Source organism: Schistocerca cancellata, chromosome 7 (genome assembly GCF_023864275.1).
Source record: "Schistocerca cancellata isolate TAMUIC-IGC-003103 chromosome 7, iqSchCanc2.1, whole genome shotgun sequence".
NCBI lineage: Eukaryota > Metazoa > Arthropoda > Insecta > Orthoptera > Acrididae > Schistocerca > Schistocerca cancellata.
This window is the reverse complement of record NC_064632.1, coordinates 119,507,956-119,524,815: the sequence shown is the minus strand read 5'-3', so window position 1 is coordinate 119,524,815 and position 16,860 is coordinate 119,507,956. Positions and strand designations below refer to the sequence as shown.

At 36.5% G+C, this 16,860-nt stretch overlaps 1 protein-coding gene across 1 annotated transcript in view; it reads left to right on the top strand.

Annotated features, from left to right (window-relative positions):
• Nucleotides 1-16,860, top strand: part of LOC126092560 (muscle-specific protein 300 kDa) — a 651,560-nt gene that overhangs the window by 195,722 nt on the left and 438,978 nt on the right. The window contains exons 14-22 of the mRNA XM_049908233.1: nucleotides 2,008-2,148; nucleotides 5,197-5,361; nucleotides 5,465-5,594; nucleotides 6,294-6,487; nucleotides 6,976-7,158; nucleotides 7,250-7,384; nucleotides 7,505-7,639; nucleotides 11,211-11,584; nucleotides 15,410-15,518. Of these exons, the coding sequence (XP_049764190.1) occupies nucleotides 2,008-2,148; nucleotides 5,197-5,361; nucleotides 5,465-5,594; nucleotides 6,294-6,487; nucleotides 6,976-7,158; nucleotides 7,250-7,384; nucleotides 7,505-7,639; nucleotides 11,211-11,584; nucleotides 15,410-15,518 (1,566 nt within the window). The remainder of the gene's footprint in view (nucleotides 1-2,007; nucleotides 2,149-5,196; nucleotides 5,362-5,464; nucleotides 5,595-6,293; nucleotides 6,488-6,975; nucleotides 7,159-7,249; nucleotides 7,385-7,504; nucleotides 7,640-11,210; nucleotides 11,585-15,409; nucleotides 15,519-16,860) is intronic.

The following is a 16,860-nucleotide window of genomic DNA, read 5'->3' as shown; positions in this document are numbered from 1 at the left end:
AAAAAAAAGAGTTACAATTTTAGTATTTTCTCTGCCGTCGAGTGCTCATACCGCTGCGACGGGATATTTTTTATCTGAGGGAACGAGTGTAGTGCGGCGAAATTCAAAGTCCCGCTACAGGCAGGAGTCTCAGGACTGAAGGGAAGTGAATGGGTGGTTCTCATGTGAGCCGTTAAGAAAAGATAGTGACAGACAAAGATTGAGGTGGAATGGTTCATGAAGCAGTTACTACAGTAGTGCATGATGTTGACCACAGCTGAATAGGGTTGGAATAGGATCTTCCAAGTGAATACGCGTATAGATGTGTTATCTCCCAATACGACCCAGTGGGACAAGAAATTGGGAGTAGAAGGGGCTGAAGGAGAGGCAAAGATGTTTTATTGAATGGCTGCACAGTGGAATAGCACTCTGGGTGTGGGTGTTGATGTTAAGAGGGAAATTTGGAAGAATATTCATTTGTGTGCAAAAGATAGTTGACTGGTGAAGAATGCATTTTAATGTTCTTGTCCAGGTGTGCACTGTGTAATAAGGTATCAGATTTGTGTGAAATGTTGTTAGCATGGTAGGTATGGTGCAGGAGATCCATTTGTGATCCTGTTTGCAAAGGCATGGATGACAATTACGTAAGTGGCAGTGTTATTGGTGGCTGGTTGGTTTAATATGAAAATCGATTTTTGTGAAGCATTCACATATATTTGGTATCAAGAAAAGTGTGCCTATAGGGAGATAAAGTAAATTGATAATGTTCATTCTTTGGGTTCATAGAATACGTGCCAACAAGTCTCTTATCATAATTATGGTAAAACTGAAAATAATTCTAAAAGCTTTAGTGTGTTGTGTGTCTGAAGTTCATAGAACATTATAATCCAACCTTCTGTACTTTCAATTCTTTCTAAAGGTGACACTTAAAACTATTGATACCTTCATCTCTTAGTTTTGATGTGATCGTTTCCATTGTCTAATTTAACAGTTTGTCAATTTTTTATAGTAAAAAATTACTTTGTCTCTCAGTACTGCACACACAAACAGGAAAAGTTGTAGAAACAAAAATGTCAATTTCTTATGCTAACTGTTTTTTACATAATTTGCAGGTAATATTTGTAGGTTTCACTATTCTCACAAGTTTTAACTCACATTCATTGTTGAAATCACACTGAATGTGAATAATTCAAATCCTCACTATAGATTAATCATGTTTTGCATTTGTTTGATGGTCTCCTTTGATTCTATGAAATTTTTGCTGAATTTAAGCCTTTTTATCCTGTGATTAACATGTTATAACAAACAATTATTTATAACTGTTGTGCTTTAGCAGTCATCATTTGTTTATGTTGAGCAGTCCCCTGGTGTAATCAGTGTTTATGACGATTTTGTGAGCTGTCTTTTCTCCTTGTCTATCAGGAAGGTATTCCTTTTAATCAAAGATTTCATATTCACTATCGTCTATTTGGAGCTTCAGTGCCCTTGTTCTAAGACAATAGGGAATTAACTTTCCATGCATGTGTATTTGTTCTACATCAAAAAATAGTACTTTTGGAGGTAACAATAACTCTTAATCCTCTCCATCAGGACACTTTAGGTTCTGGAGTCAAAGACTCAGAGATTGCCTGTGCATATGGGTTTGCATTATATTGTCTTTTTCAGTATTCATAATTGTAATCAATTTTACTGTTTCATATTTGTAGCTTTACATTTTTGTTTTCTGTGGCATTTTGCTTGTTTTTATTTGACCCCCACACTTCTAGCATTTTTTTGTGATCTGCATCTACCACGTTTTGGTTGCACACACTATTATATTTTTATTAATTTTGTGTTAGCTTTTCATTATAGTCCTGTTGTGATATTTGTGAATTAAAGTGAAATGTTCTTCTATTTTGGATGAAAGGCTAACACATTAATACCATCTACTGCACTTAGAAGTGTACTGTAGACATGGCATTTGACTCCAGTAAATTTCAGTACATGTAAACTAGTTGATTTTTAAAAAATCTTTCATTTTCTTTTTAGGACTTGAGTGTTTGGAAGGACAAGTATCAACTATTAGGTGACACTGTTAGTTTCCTCATTGCAACCTGTGAGGATCAAGTTGCCCATGAGCTGAAAGAACGATACTTGGTAATATCATCCCGTTGGGAAGATCTGTTCCAGGTAATCATTCACATTGAACATTAAATTGAGAATATGTTAATTTTGTCACTGAAGTTAACATACAGTTATTTACACTATTGATAGGATATGCAGATCTGGCTATTAACTATTTTGCAAATAATAAGATGCCTTAGCACTGCTGGACATAAAAATTCAAAGCAGTTGATAAATTTTGATATCAGAAAGTGTGACTTTTAATTAATATTACAACCTCATGTCAAACAAATGGGGTAATATGTAATTTAAAAAATTTACAAGATTGTCACTGTGTTTCACACTGACATTATTTCTAATAATACGTTATATAAATAACTAAACGTTGGACGTCACTGTTCAGACACCCAGCTGAAAACTTCATTGTAGTCAATATATGTAAAGTGAAAGAGAATATGTGAGCAGGAATTTTGAGAATGAGGCTAAAAGTATAATGAATTCTTGACAGTGCAAAATTGGTTGGAATGAAATAACAAAATGAAACTTGGAAAAAAATTCAAAAGGTAAAGTTACTGGAATAGTAAAGAACTGACTGGAATGCCTGTAGAAACGTATGTTATACAGAAAAATACACAGGAGAACCCTATATTGCAACACAGATGTGCTGCTGGCCAAATGTCTGTTATTTTGTTGGTTCCTTTGCTAAAATTCTGTTGCTCTATCTTAGTGAATAATGTTACTCAAATGTTTTAATTTAATTATCTTCATAGTATGCATCTTAAATTGCCGATAAGTCTATAATGATCCTAAATGTTGCACATCTTCTTCTTCTTCTTCAACAATACAGATTTTATTGAACACGGTTTAAGTACAAATAAATTGCAGAATATAATTGATCCTGAGTCTTTTTGTACTAAACAGAGCGAAGTCTTATGGAGATGGATAGCTCTTGGCCATTAAAGTACTCGGGAGTTTTACCAAATATCTCAAACATTTGTGCTGGATAACTGTAAGTCTGACCAACTGGGAAGCACTTGAGTATGAACCGCTGTCTTTGTGCATGTACACGCTGTTGGTTTGCTCACAGAAGGTGCAAAATACAGTCGAATGGACAACAAAGACAGCACCACATTATGAAAATGTAGATGACCATGTGCAAGTGAAACACAGATGACAAGGAATAACAAAGTCCAAACAAGTTCCATAAAATAATCAATGTATTGCAAATTTGTCATAAATAAGTCCACTGGCGAGTACATAGAACACACCAGTGAGATGAGACAAGTAAAACCGAGACAAGTCTGCAGCAGTCTTTAAATATGCCGCTGTTGTTTACCGTCATGAACTGGCATTAAAAAATGTATCAATTGACAGCACTTTACAGAGCAGCCTCATCAGATGTATGCTTAATTCCATCAACTGATCCTTTGACATGTGGCAGGATTATAAGATGATGTATCTTGTCAAGTCATATAACTATGCCATTTAACAATGGAAAATCCAGGATGGAATAATGACAAAATTATGAAAAGGATATATTACTACTCTCCATACAGTTGAGATACTGAGTCGCAGATAGGCATGACAAAAAGACTGTCAAACATGTAAGCTTTTGGCCAAAAAGGCCTTCATTGGAATCAGACAACAGCTTACTTGTTTGTCAGTCTTTTTGTTTCTCCTATCTGTGCCTCAGCATCTCCGCTGTGTGATGAATAGTAATCTATCCTTTTCAGAATACTGTAATTGTGCTATTTATACACATATAGCTTAAAAACATACATTTTGTGTTATGGGCTAGTGAAGCAGATGTATAATGGCGTTGACAAGCTGTTTGATACATTTAGCTCAAAGCCTTCATATGTAAAGGAGTGACTATCCGGAGATGCAAAAAATGATAATCATTGCTGTCACTGGATTTAAAGAAACGGGGATCAATGTGCAATGACAAATTTTGTGAACTGTTCACATGTGTCTGTAGTGAATATATCTCATAAGGTGGTTAATGAGACCATTGTGAATAAATGCCATGGAAACTGTGGAGCTCCACCTACCATTGATGCCAGAAGTAGATGGTGACTGTGGCAGTTCCTGGAGAACAACCAGATATGTGACAGAATATTCTCTTCCTTATTACCTACTCATCCAGCTGCATAGAACTATGAATGAGTATAAGAATATTCCACTTCTTCTGAACTGTGAGCACCTATTTTTTCTTGAAGAGCTTTGAGAACATCACTGTCATTGAATATCACCATTTCAAAGCTGCGCAGTGTGTGGACTATGGATTAAGTAGCCTACAAAAGGTTTGGGACATCACAAAAGACCGCTATGTACAAAGTGCTATCCAAAGCACTCAAAATTCATGAACTAGTTAGAAGAAAGATGCATTCATCTTGTCCCACCTACATTGGTCTTAAGAGGGATCACCCACTGGAATGGGAGCTACAAATTTCTCCACGCAGCGCAAGCCAGGCTCAGGCACTGACCATATGGTCAACAGTTGCCAGTCCAGTCATTTCTGGACTCGAACCACAATGTGTTAAGTAAGTATCACTCACAGATTAGGCCTAATGACTGTTCCAAACGACCAACTGCTGCCTACAAGGCAGTATGACAAACAATCTATGATCATGGGACATGTGATCAGGATGTTGCCAATCCCTCCGGCTGTTGTTGCCAGTGGATGACGCTTGATGATATCGCTGCTTTGTTTTCGAGCAGCTCTTCATTTGACCTCACAAGGGCTGAGTGGAGCCTGCACCAGACCTCCCCACCTCAGAAAAAATTTGAGGAGATACTGGGAAACTTCTGCACTGAAGGCAGCAACCCAAACCGTTCAGCTAAGGGAATGAATGTAATTGCTCTGCAATACTACATCTTCAGTTAGAAGGCTGTAAATAATCAAATTTAACTACCGCAGCCACTAAGAAATTACAGAGCTACAATTAGTTAAGACTTTGACCTCTTTCCATAACCCCCTTCCCCTGTCCCCTAGATTAGAGTTCTGTCTTAGTCTGGTATTAGAAACCATTGAACACAATTATAGATTTCTAAATGTAATGTTAAATTAAGTGTGGCCAGTTTCTATCAGCATGCTCTATTTTATGATCACAGCACGTTAAACAGTACATGCATGCTGGCGATATTCTAAGAAACCGGAAGGACTACCGAGCAGGGATTGACAAGCTGCAGAAGTGGTTGCGTACTGCAGAATCTGTTCTGTCTTCATCACAACTAAGTTCGACTGAAAAGATAAAAGCTTATGGACAGAGACTACAGGTAAGGTATTTTTTTATATAGTATCTTGTAAGTTATGCCTGAATGTAACATTGGTAAGACTTCAAATAATTTGCTTTAATCTTTATTTCTCTTGCTTATTCAGCAACTACAAAGTGAAGTGGAAGACATTGAAGATCTATTTAAGAATGTGAGCAAGATTTTCCAGTCCATGCTTCAAGATCTTTCTCGGGAGGAAGTAGACAGAATCATGAACACACTTAAAAAGGAGAAAGGTGATTACTGTAAATCCATATCTAGAAATGTGTGATGGAATGTTTAATATTCGATATCGTGTATCTTATGGCAGTTAAGATTATAGTTAATCTAATCATACAGCTAATAAGTTGTTATGTCAGGTTGTATCAAATGTTTGCTGTCTTAGCTGTTCCAATATGCTAGCCAACATATTGTATCTGTTCCATTTCATGATCTATTGTGGTACTGTAACGCCTGATCTCCCATTATTAGTCAGTAGCATCTGAATGTTAACCATACAGTGATGTTTTCAGTTTGTGTGAGAATAGGAATTTTATGATGTGTATTCATATTCTACAGGTTTGCCAAGAAAATATGTAGAAAATAAGATATTATATGTGTTTCTTTTGCTGTTCACTTTTTTACCTGACTGAAATAATACTGTAATTTTAAAAAATTAAATTTACAGGCTTGAAAGAATGTGTTTTTCTTTACAGTGTTATCATATTAATCTATCTGAATACATCAAAGATGAAAATCTTATTTGTCAAGAAAGAGAAGTATAAAGTTTTTATAAGACATCAGTCAATAACAAACACGACTGCCCTCATTTGTTTACCAAATAAAACTCATAGCAGTGTAGTGTAAACAGTCAGCTTTGTGTGATGCAACCAATCAGACTATTTGTGTTACACATACCCATAGCAGAGTACTAAACAGTGTATTTCTTTTGACAGAGGCTCTTGTTCGTGTCCGAGCATTAATACCAATGCAGCTCCACCTTTTCCACCAAATCCTAGTGCAACAAGAGTCCCTGGAAACAGGACAGGTGGAAATCAGTCAATGGCTTGATGAGGCAGAAACCTTCTTGTCATCACTATCACTTACAGGTGGTCAGGAGAGTGTCCAAGCTCAACTTGACAGGCACAAGGTTAGAGTACACTTTTAAGTCAATAGTAACTAACTTATTTGTATAGTGTAACTTTGATACATCATGAGAAAACTTTCTGTTCTTTGTAATCTCTGTAGTATGTCGACAGAATAAATTTTGTAGTACACATTAAAGAAAAATGAAATCTATTATGTATGCCCAATAATCTCAAAAATCTGCTTGTAATACTATACATACTCATTTTGTTGTCTGTATGACAAATATAATTTCTTATGCTAGCACTGTTATTGTGCTCTTTCAGAAATTGTTGATATATCTTTTTAAATTTTTGCTTCCTTGGATATTACAATGAATTCTCCTAAAGAAAAATCTAGAGAACTAAAAATGTGACACTTTGACTGGTAACATGGCACCATCAGTGATTATGTTATTGAAATTGCGCAATATTGATAACCATGTGAGTGATATCAACATATCTGGTAAATTTATTCCTTTAAATATATAACTATCTTTCTGCATTTACACAGGCATTCTTTTCACGAACTCTGTATTATAAGTCAATGCTTGAAAGCAAAAACAAAATATTCCAAAGTATTGTGAAATCAGTGGATCACACAGAAGGTGTTGATACAGAAGATTTCAACCTCAAAATGATACAACTGAATGATCGTTTTGCGCGTGTAACACAGCAAGCACAGCAATGGGAACAAGTAAGTATTTCTATTCCCAGAAGAACACAAAGGTACTAGTACTAAGAATTGGTTTGGTCAACAGAAACTCACAAACCTTTTTTTTTAACAGAAACTGCAGGAGGCTAATAGATGTTGGCATAATTTCCAAGAAAGTGAAAAGATTATTTCAGAATGGTTGCAGAAGGCAGAAAAACTCATTTCTGAAAAACATATAGACACAAAACAAACAATTGAAGTTCACAAGGTATGTGACTATTGAAGACAACATTAATACTTAAGCTATTATTTAACATGGTTATATTTTTTCTTCTGTTGCAATTTTTATGTGGAATACTTAACTATTTGTCTCCATAATAATTCATAGGCTTTCTTTGAACGAGTGAATGAACATTGGATTCAAGATCTGATAAATGCAGCCCAGGACTTGAGAAATTGCTTGCCTGCAGATCAGCAAGGTACTATCAAGGCTATAGTTGACAGGCTTCAAGCAAAATGGAAGGTATGTAAAATGTTAACAGTGGTTTAAGACAGTAGTAGATACATCAGATCTTTTGAATGTACTGCAAACACTTTGGCATTTGCTAAGTTACACATTAGTACACCAAATGACCTTTTATTTACAATCACATTTAACTGAAAACTCCTAAATGATCTAGAAGCCACATCTGCAACCATATTTCATGATCTGGCTGATAGGTCAAGCTCACCTGTATCTCTCCCGATTTCAACAATTTCCTTTCCAGTGTGCCCGCAGCTTGCATGAGGTCAAAGAGTGACATGTTTTATTTTAAGTTTGAGTTTTTTGCTGCATTATTTACTCATACTGATAAAAGTTACATGACAAGTTCATTTTCATTTTGGTGTTTTGCCATTATCAAGTACCTGTGAGGATGGTGTAATATGTATAATGTTCCTTATTTCTATGTTAGTCTTATGCTTACATTGTGTAATGTGTACCACTACAAGTAAATAAATAAATAGTGCAGCAGAAAACTTGCAGTTAAAATAAAATATGTAATTCTTCAACCAATTTTCCAAAACCTGTACAGCTTTCTTGCATACCTTACTACATTAACCCATCTCTGCTTCTTTGAATGTTTCTGACAGATGATGACTGTGTTGGAATTCAGTTGAACCCAGATCTTTGCCTCTGATGTGGCTTGCTGATTGCCTCAGTAGACTTTAAAAATTATTCCTTTCTACATTAGTGTTGCATGTCTTCTGTAAACATGATATACAGTATTTTTCCCTTATCCTATTACCGTATTTACTCGAATCTAAGCCGCACTCGAATCTAAGCCGCACCTGAAAAATGAGACTTGAAATAAAGGGAAAAAAAATTTCCCGAATCTAAGCCGCACCTGAAATTTGAGACTCGAAATTCAAGGGGAGAGAAAAGTTTTAGGCCGCACCTCCAAATTGAAACAAAGTTGGTCCATTGTAATATGAGACACAATTTAGGTCGAATGAATGACGATACTGCTACAGTAGTTTGGTTCGAGTCATAAGCTTAGCAGTTAAGCTTTACTACGTAGCCATTGCTATGCGTCAGGCGCTCCGTCCGTATTTATACGGGTGCCCTTTTTCACGTGCTTTGTCTGGTTTGAATCGATTGCTTATTTTGCTTTGAGCTGACAAGTGCCGTTTTCTTTGTTATAGGTGTTTGCGTCACTCTTAAGCTGAAAATGCATTACTGCACTGTGTCATGCATTGTTTGTCGCATTCTGATAGTGCGTGTTTACGGCCTGTCGCGGCTCATGGCATGGCTTGCTTTTGTGCGCGCTACCGCCGCGTACAATTAAAAAAAAGTGAGGAATCGTCTCATTAGCGAAACAATGGCAAGAGACTGCTATTTGTTGTTACTTACACTGCTGCTTTCTTTGATAATGATCAACAAGAATCAAATAATAGACTGCGTATGATAGAACATGTTCTGAACGAGAGTTAGGCGAAAATTTTTCTCCGTTTGAAAATCTTTGCGGCCGCTTCTTTATTACATCAAATTCTGCACAGAAATTAGAGTCATCTCAGATTTTAAAATCTAGTCACTTGCCGTGCTTCATTTCTGACTGTATCGCTGTTAGGCATAAGAATAATACGAATATAAACATGACATGATACGTATATTCTTCCGCGTTTGCTGTTGTCTCACTCTAGTTTCGTAGTTTATTAGGCAGACAGGATTTAAATGAGAGAGCAGCAAACACGAAAGAATACATGGCAAAATGTTTATATCCGTATTATTCTTATGGTGAAGAGAATACTGTATGTGATTCAAATTTCATCAGGTTCCTATTAGCAACCATCTCTTCTCACAGATAGGAAAAAATTCAGAACGTAGAGTTGGCCATATTGACAAACATCCCAAACAGTCTTGCCAGTCAGATTTTCGTAGTACACTGAAATTGTGCTACATTCGAAGATGAACAATACGGAATTTGTATTTACTTCGTTGGATAATGTATGAAAATGCAGTGGTCGAAACTCGCGGCGGAGAAAAAAAACTCGTCTTCCACTTTTTTTTTAAAATTTATTTACTGACGCAGAGGTTTTGGCGCCAGTATTTATCTTTGTGCCTACAGAGCATGCGTGCGTAGCGCTACATATATTCGACGGCAGAAGTTAGTTGTGGCGGCACGTACCAACATTTTTCATAACTTCCGCTTTCTTTGCACTCGATTCTAAGCCGCAGGCGGTTTTTTGGATTACGAAAACCGGAAAAAAAGTGCGGCTTAGATTCGAGTAAATACGGTACCTGTACTTCTTTCTCTATAATCTGATGGTAAGAACTGAAAATTGCTACAGAATAAGAATGGTTGGAATTACCATTAATGACTTACTTGCCATATTGCTATATGTTTAATATCTGGGAATGGTGCCTATTACTCCAGCAACCACTAATGAAGCATATGTGTAACAACTTTCACACAAGAACTATGAACTTTGCAAAAGAAATGTTTTGTAGCTTATTGGAGTTAGCCAAGGTAACATTGGTGTAATTGGTGACTAGGGATGTAAGACCGCCAAAAGAGTAACATGGTCATAGAAGATGGGATCATAAAACTCTGAAATGAGCACAGTTACACATAAGACTGTAAATAATATTTTCCTTTCACTCTAAGGAAGAAATATGTTTTTGTTATTTCTATCTGACCGTCCCTTCACCAGTATGCCTCATCTCTAACGACCATATCATTGTCATGACACTAAATTACATTATCTTTGCTTTCTGTTTTCCATGAAAATTAGTGTTTGATGTAATCTTAAAGTTAGATTAAAATATATAAACCTTGTGTTACTCCTACTTAACATTATCAGGTCTCTTGGTTTGTCATTAACTTTATGCAATACAAGTGAGAGGGTTCCGAAAGCTAGGAACATAAATTTTCGGTTCTGTTTTATGTGTATCTATCAGCTGTACTGAGCTGAGGTAAGTACTGGCCAGCCCCTCTATCTCTTTTTTAGTATTTGTTTCACAGCTTTATATGAGATTTTCCATTAATCATTTCAAATAATCATATTATACAATATTCCATTTATGTGTAGTCAATAGTTAACAGACAATATATTGAGGATCTCAGGAACTTCATAGGACTATGAGTAGACATTTGTTGCATAGGATTTATTTTTAAAATTTGTTACACTGGACTGATATTGAGCTTTGTGTCCGTCTTCAGTGCTACACTGTATCATTACCTCACATGAAAATCATTGATACGTATACATGTGTGGTAGTACAAGCCTCATTTTATAAAAAAGAAAGCAAGTACTGGCCAAACGAACAAATGTCAACAAGATAGCTGAAGCGAAATTTGGTCTGACAGTTACTACCTTACATGAGGCATGTACTGAATCAAATGTGCGTAAGACTGATTATAGTACATGTATCAAAGACACATATTGGTACTTATGGTGTGCTGCAGTTGATGTCGTCTTAGTCACAATGGTTTTCTTGAGATTCATGAGAGACGTATAAAACAAGTATATTGAGGATTCTTTGTGGAAAGTTGTTAATTGCTGTAGTAAATTTAACTGTTTATGAGAGCTGAATTTTGTCTCACTGTCAACAGGAAGTACTGTCCTTCGCACCACTCCATCTAATGCGGTTGGAATTCCGGCTGGATGAGGCAACATTTAACCAGTATTTGAAAGACATTGAGAAAGAGATTTCAGCAGAACAGCAGGCATTTGATCGTCATGAAGATGTCGAAGCTATCCTGACAAGGCATCGTGAGTTCTTCACACCTGGTACAAAGGGAATTTTGTGTCAGGTTGAACGGTGCCTTGAAACTATGACCAAAGTGACAACCTCAAGTAGTGATGCTCAACTGGCTGAAGCACTTTCCCAGGTCCAAAAACAGTGGCAAGTTGTGTCACGCCGTATAGACAACATGTTGCAACATCTGCAGCAAGTACCAGCTCAATGGGAGAAATATCATCAAAAGTAAGATTGCTGCCCCATTCATTTGGTGTAATCTTTGCACAATTTCTTAATTTTAAAATTAAAATCATTGATTGGTGTATTCATTAATGACAAGAAGTCTTTGTACATTCCAATAAGATAAAAATATCTGAAGAATGGACTATACAGGAATAGTATAATTATTTTCTCGGCATTAATCACTATTAGATTCTCTACACTTCACAAAAACCAGGTGATCGTAATTCATTCAGAGTCATAAACAGCATATTGTCACTGCAATCACTGTTTTTTGTTTTGTGCCTTATTCATCGTTGTCATGCAAGTCATCGAAGTGGTGTCAAATAAATACATTTGCACCAGGTGGCCGAACTCCCCGAAAGGGACTCCCAGACAAAATATGCCATATGCACATTTGTTTTGTCATTTCTTGATAATTTTGGCACTTTACTAGTTAAGAAAATCTTTTGACTGTTTTTTTTCTTGGTCTCCCCTTGGTTTTCCTACCCAAAATTTTTTCTTCCAATACGGGTTCAAAATTTATTGTGTCTAAATAAAGGCCCAAAAAGTTTTTCTTTGTTATTGGGATACTTTCTGTGAAGTTTTCCAACTTGTTGATCACTTGTAAAATCTATGATAGAATAGTGTTTTCTTTCTGTCCAGTGGGTCCTCATCAACTTTCTCCAGAGTCACATTTCCATCACTTTTAAGCGTTCTGTGTCTGTCTACAATAATGTGTAGCTTTCACTGCCCTGTATGAACACACTCCAGATGAACATCTTGACTTTCTTTTCCACCTCTTCTGTACTAATCTACTTATTCACTAGTAGTTGTTTTCTTTCATTGAAGCCATGCATGCCCCTGTAGTATATATAAGCAAAATTTGTAAGAATATGGGCTTCTGCCCGACAAGAAAGCGAAGCACACACAAGGCATGGTTGGATATCAGTGTAACATTGCACACATACTCTTCCTCAGTGGGTTTGTGAAAGATTAGATTTTTTTATCGAAATCATTGCCACCATTTGACTGTAAGTTTGTATTATTCATTTATTCTGATATTGCGATTTCAGCTTTAGAGTTATTTTCAAGTGCAAATCATTAGACATGATTCTTGCTTTCCACAGCACAATGTGTTAAAATGTGCCCATCGTGCATAATGTTAGCTGTAATCCCTGATCTTAATTTGCCCTCAGATCTTACGATGAGATGACTGGTATATATGTCGACATGTGTGTTGATAAATGTCAAAATATGTGTCGTAAGTTTTGACGCTGACATGTCATTCAGACATGTTGGATATTAACTGATTTGATGTCTCCTTTCCATTGGAAAATTTTCTACAGCCAAAATCACAGTAGCAAAATAAATTAATAATGAAAACTTACAGACAGATGGCTGCAACAGTTTCTTTCAAAAAGTGTACTATGACTGTGGTCTTCAACCAAGGAAAAATCTTTAAATGATGGGGTAGTAATTCTATGTGACAGATAGAACAACCAGCAGAGTCTGTAGTGTTGCTCATGTCTCATGCTGTTACCAGGCCTGTTAAGAGAAATTATGAAAGACATGAAGATGTCATATATTTTTACAAGATAGCATTATTAGCATCTGAAAGCATTTGAAAGGGACCTCATTCTAGATCTCTATTTGACCAGTTGGTCAAATTATTCAATACTCAAATTTGTGGTGCATTTGGATTTGACAGTGGCCCAATGTTGGACAATTTAGAAACTGGGGGGCAGGCACAAGCGTCATCAGAGTTCTGGTCGACTGTGTATGACCATCAAAGTGGGGGATTGCCGTATTTTGTACCAAGCACATCGTAAGCCTTTCACATCTGCACTTGGTTTCCGAGAACAAGTAATGGACTCACTACAACATTTTGTGTTATCTCATACCATTGTTCAGAGATTAGCAGCAGCTGGACTTTGGAAATATTGTCCCATGTGTAGGCTGTCATTACATCACAACACAGACAGCTGCATTTGGAATGGCATCGTGACTGGGAGGTATGGACTGCTGATGAATGACATTGTGATCTGTGATGAATTGAGGGTCTGCACCATCCTGGATAACCATTGTTGGCAAGTATGGTGGTGACGTTGGGAGATGTCGTGGTCTTCTTATGTTTGGGAGGGGCAGAGTAGTGATAGTCATGGCATCAAGGTGTGGGGAGCCATTTGGGATGAATTCAGGTCACAACTGATAGCAATTGAGGGAACTTGATGGACCAGCTTGCCTCTGGAGAGGATGCAGTGGTTTTAGACACCCTTACAGGCAAATTAGTGCTTGCATCCAGGCAGAGGTGGTGCACTGTCATACTGATAAGTGGTCTTATACTCCCAAGTTCTTCGCAAAGTTGAGTTGATTTTGTAATTAGTGAAATACTATCATAGTATGTCTCTGAACCCACGAAGTTTATGACAGTGTAATTACAAGACTCCGCTATTGTTTGTAGTACTGCGGTAAGACTGATTAGGGGAATTTATGCAGTCAAATACTGTAGGTACTATTTGATATGATTCAATAATAATCATTCAAATTGAAATAATAATAATAATAATAATTGTGGTTATAAGGAAGCAGCTACTTACTCGTCACTGAAACAGTTGCACATGGAGCAGGTCTGCTGAACACACTAATTTAAAAAAAAAAAAGTTGAACTTCTTGTTGAAATTGCTTCATCGCAAGTACAACCGGAAAAGAGAAAGTCAACACATGGAGATTAACTAAAGAAATGGAGGAGAAAATGCACATTTACAGAAATTAAGACAATCTTATTCTGAATGTGGAATGAATAGAGATGTAAGCTACAAGAAAAGATTAAAAAATAACAGCTAAGATTCCAGTTCCTAAATACTGGTAACAATGAACTTGCTTTCGTACATGAGGTCATGGATGTTTGTTAGTTGCACGTGAAGCTAATATAACTGATTAGAATCTTGACTATAGAATAATTTTTGTCATAAATATGTGGCTGACTGTGGGAGGAGAGCTACTGGTTTATAATTTCTGTATACTTCGTGAGAGGACTAAGACGTATGGTGGCACTTGGGTTTATTTTCTTCCACCTTTTCATTCCACATTCATGCCAGTGACACAAAAGAATGCTACATTGTGCAAGCAGTCCAAGCATTTTCACCATTATATTCCATAGACTTTCTGCTCCTCATTTCTATTTGGATTCACAGCTAGTATGTCCTCTGCCTCTTTGTTACTGCTTGTTGCATTTTTCAGTAATTTGTTTGTATTATTTTGATGTATTTGGTGTTATACTTCTTTTTCAGCTTTTTCCTATTTATTATATTTCTCCCAGTTTCTATCCACATCGGTCCAATTTTTTTCCGTCATTTGCTATTCTTTCATCATATTTTCCATCCCCCCCCCCCCCCCCCTCTCTCTCTCCCCTGATGCAGCATTTGGAGCAATTAAACCGTTGTGTACCTCACACTTTCCTTCTCCTGATTACTGTGTTTCTGCTGATGGCAGAGGATTTAAAAACAACAGTAAAGCTAGAGATTTAGCTTTGTTCTTTAATTAATACTTCACCTAGCACTTTTTTAGTTGTTTCTGCTCCGAAGGTAATAAGCAAATTGTCCTCTTCAGTCACAAATATTAGCAAATAATAGCAGGAAGTGGATTAAAGAAATGCATCCTTTTTGTTCACTCTTTCTTCTCCATGATGAGCAGCTTCATTTCATGGTTTTTGTTTTATGTCTTAAACAGTACCTTGGTATTTGATACTTGTTTAACATAATTATTGTGTGAGATTCTGCTTTCTTTTTTGTGTCTGGTGCTTTGAAATGAAGGTTGTTGAATGATACTCAATTTATTTTTTGCTAACAGATTTAATGAAATGGTGACTTGGATGGATTCAGTCGACAGGAGTTTAAAAAATATAGTCAATGAGGTGAACACACTTGAAGAATTTGAAAAAGAAAGGGCCATTTTCCAGGTAACGACCCATCTTTACTGCTATCTGCTTTTTTGAATTTTTCATACCATATACCAAGTCTTCTGTGACTTATTAGAGCTAATACTGTGATTAAAATGTGAAACTGGAAAGTAAGTCTGCTAATGTTGCAGAAGGTGTTACATTCAGTGTGCTGTAAAGTTATCAACCAAAAGTATGTGTGAGAGTGCTATTTGAAAAATGCTTAAATGATTTAATGTCACTAATTTTCTCATATTCATTTGTTCACTGTTATTAGGATGTACATCATGATTAGAGAAAATTTATAGTCAAATATTAATTTAATCTTTTTTTCCTCAAAATACTCGTATTTAGACTCTTTTGACAAGTGGGGTATACAGCCTCACGTGGTTTTCTAAATACTATTTCCCTGCCATTGGTTCATACCAACATGTACCATATCTCATCATACCAGGCCATTTTTTCCTTGGTTCAAGTATCCAGTGGCATTGTTCCTGTGGCCACACAAATTTCTGTGTGCTTTGATATCCAGAGAGCAGAGGTAGGAGTGTGGGGTTGTGGCATTTATATCCCATAGTGAGGAGAGGGTTTGGATGATGTAGTTAGTCATTGTCCAGCATTGATTTGGCAATTTTTTTGCTGCTCAGTGACCCATTAGTACATTGCTACAGTCCACAGTAGTTTATGCATTTTTTATGATCAGATTATGCAACACTACATGTGAAAAGCCCATTGCTTGCATTACCCCAGAGTTGGAGTGTTCCATTCATTGGGCACCTGTGATATGGCCATGATCAGATTTACTGATATTGTGCACCTTGTCCATACTGCACTCAATTCTCACGCTAACAGCCAGTGCAAGGCCTGACTATTTCCCATTCATATACCAAACTGAACTATTCCCTTTGCCATTTTGACAGGAGTGCTCTATTTTCAATACAGTATTTATCTCTCATTCAGTTGCTTATGAGTCTTTGACCTCAAACCTAATGGGAATGTATTTCAGGTCCTCTCTCATAAAAATAACATTTCTGTAAATTTACTGGGCACCTTACCTTTACTAACCGCTAGTTCTCTTCCTCAGTCTCTAAAGAGGAAGCTTAGGTTTATATTATTTAGAGGAAATGATATTGTTTCCACTGCCTTCATACACATAAATAAACTATGCAGTTTACATAGGTCAGTTTTGTTTTGGTAGGAGAAACATAAGCACTCAAAAGATCAGAAAATCACAGGAACACTCTCACTCTTCGTATCTCTCTAACTACCTCTTTCCCTCTGTAGCACCCCATTGCATTTTTGTCTCATGTCAATTTCTACGCCAATGCTCTTCCATCTTAACCTTAACATTTTATGCTCCTCC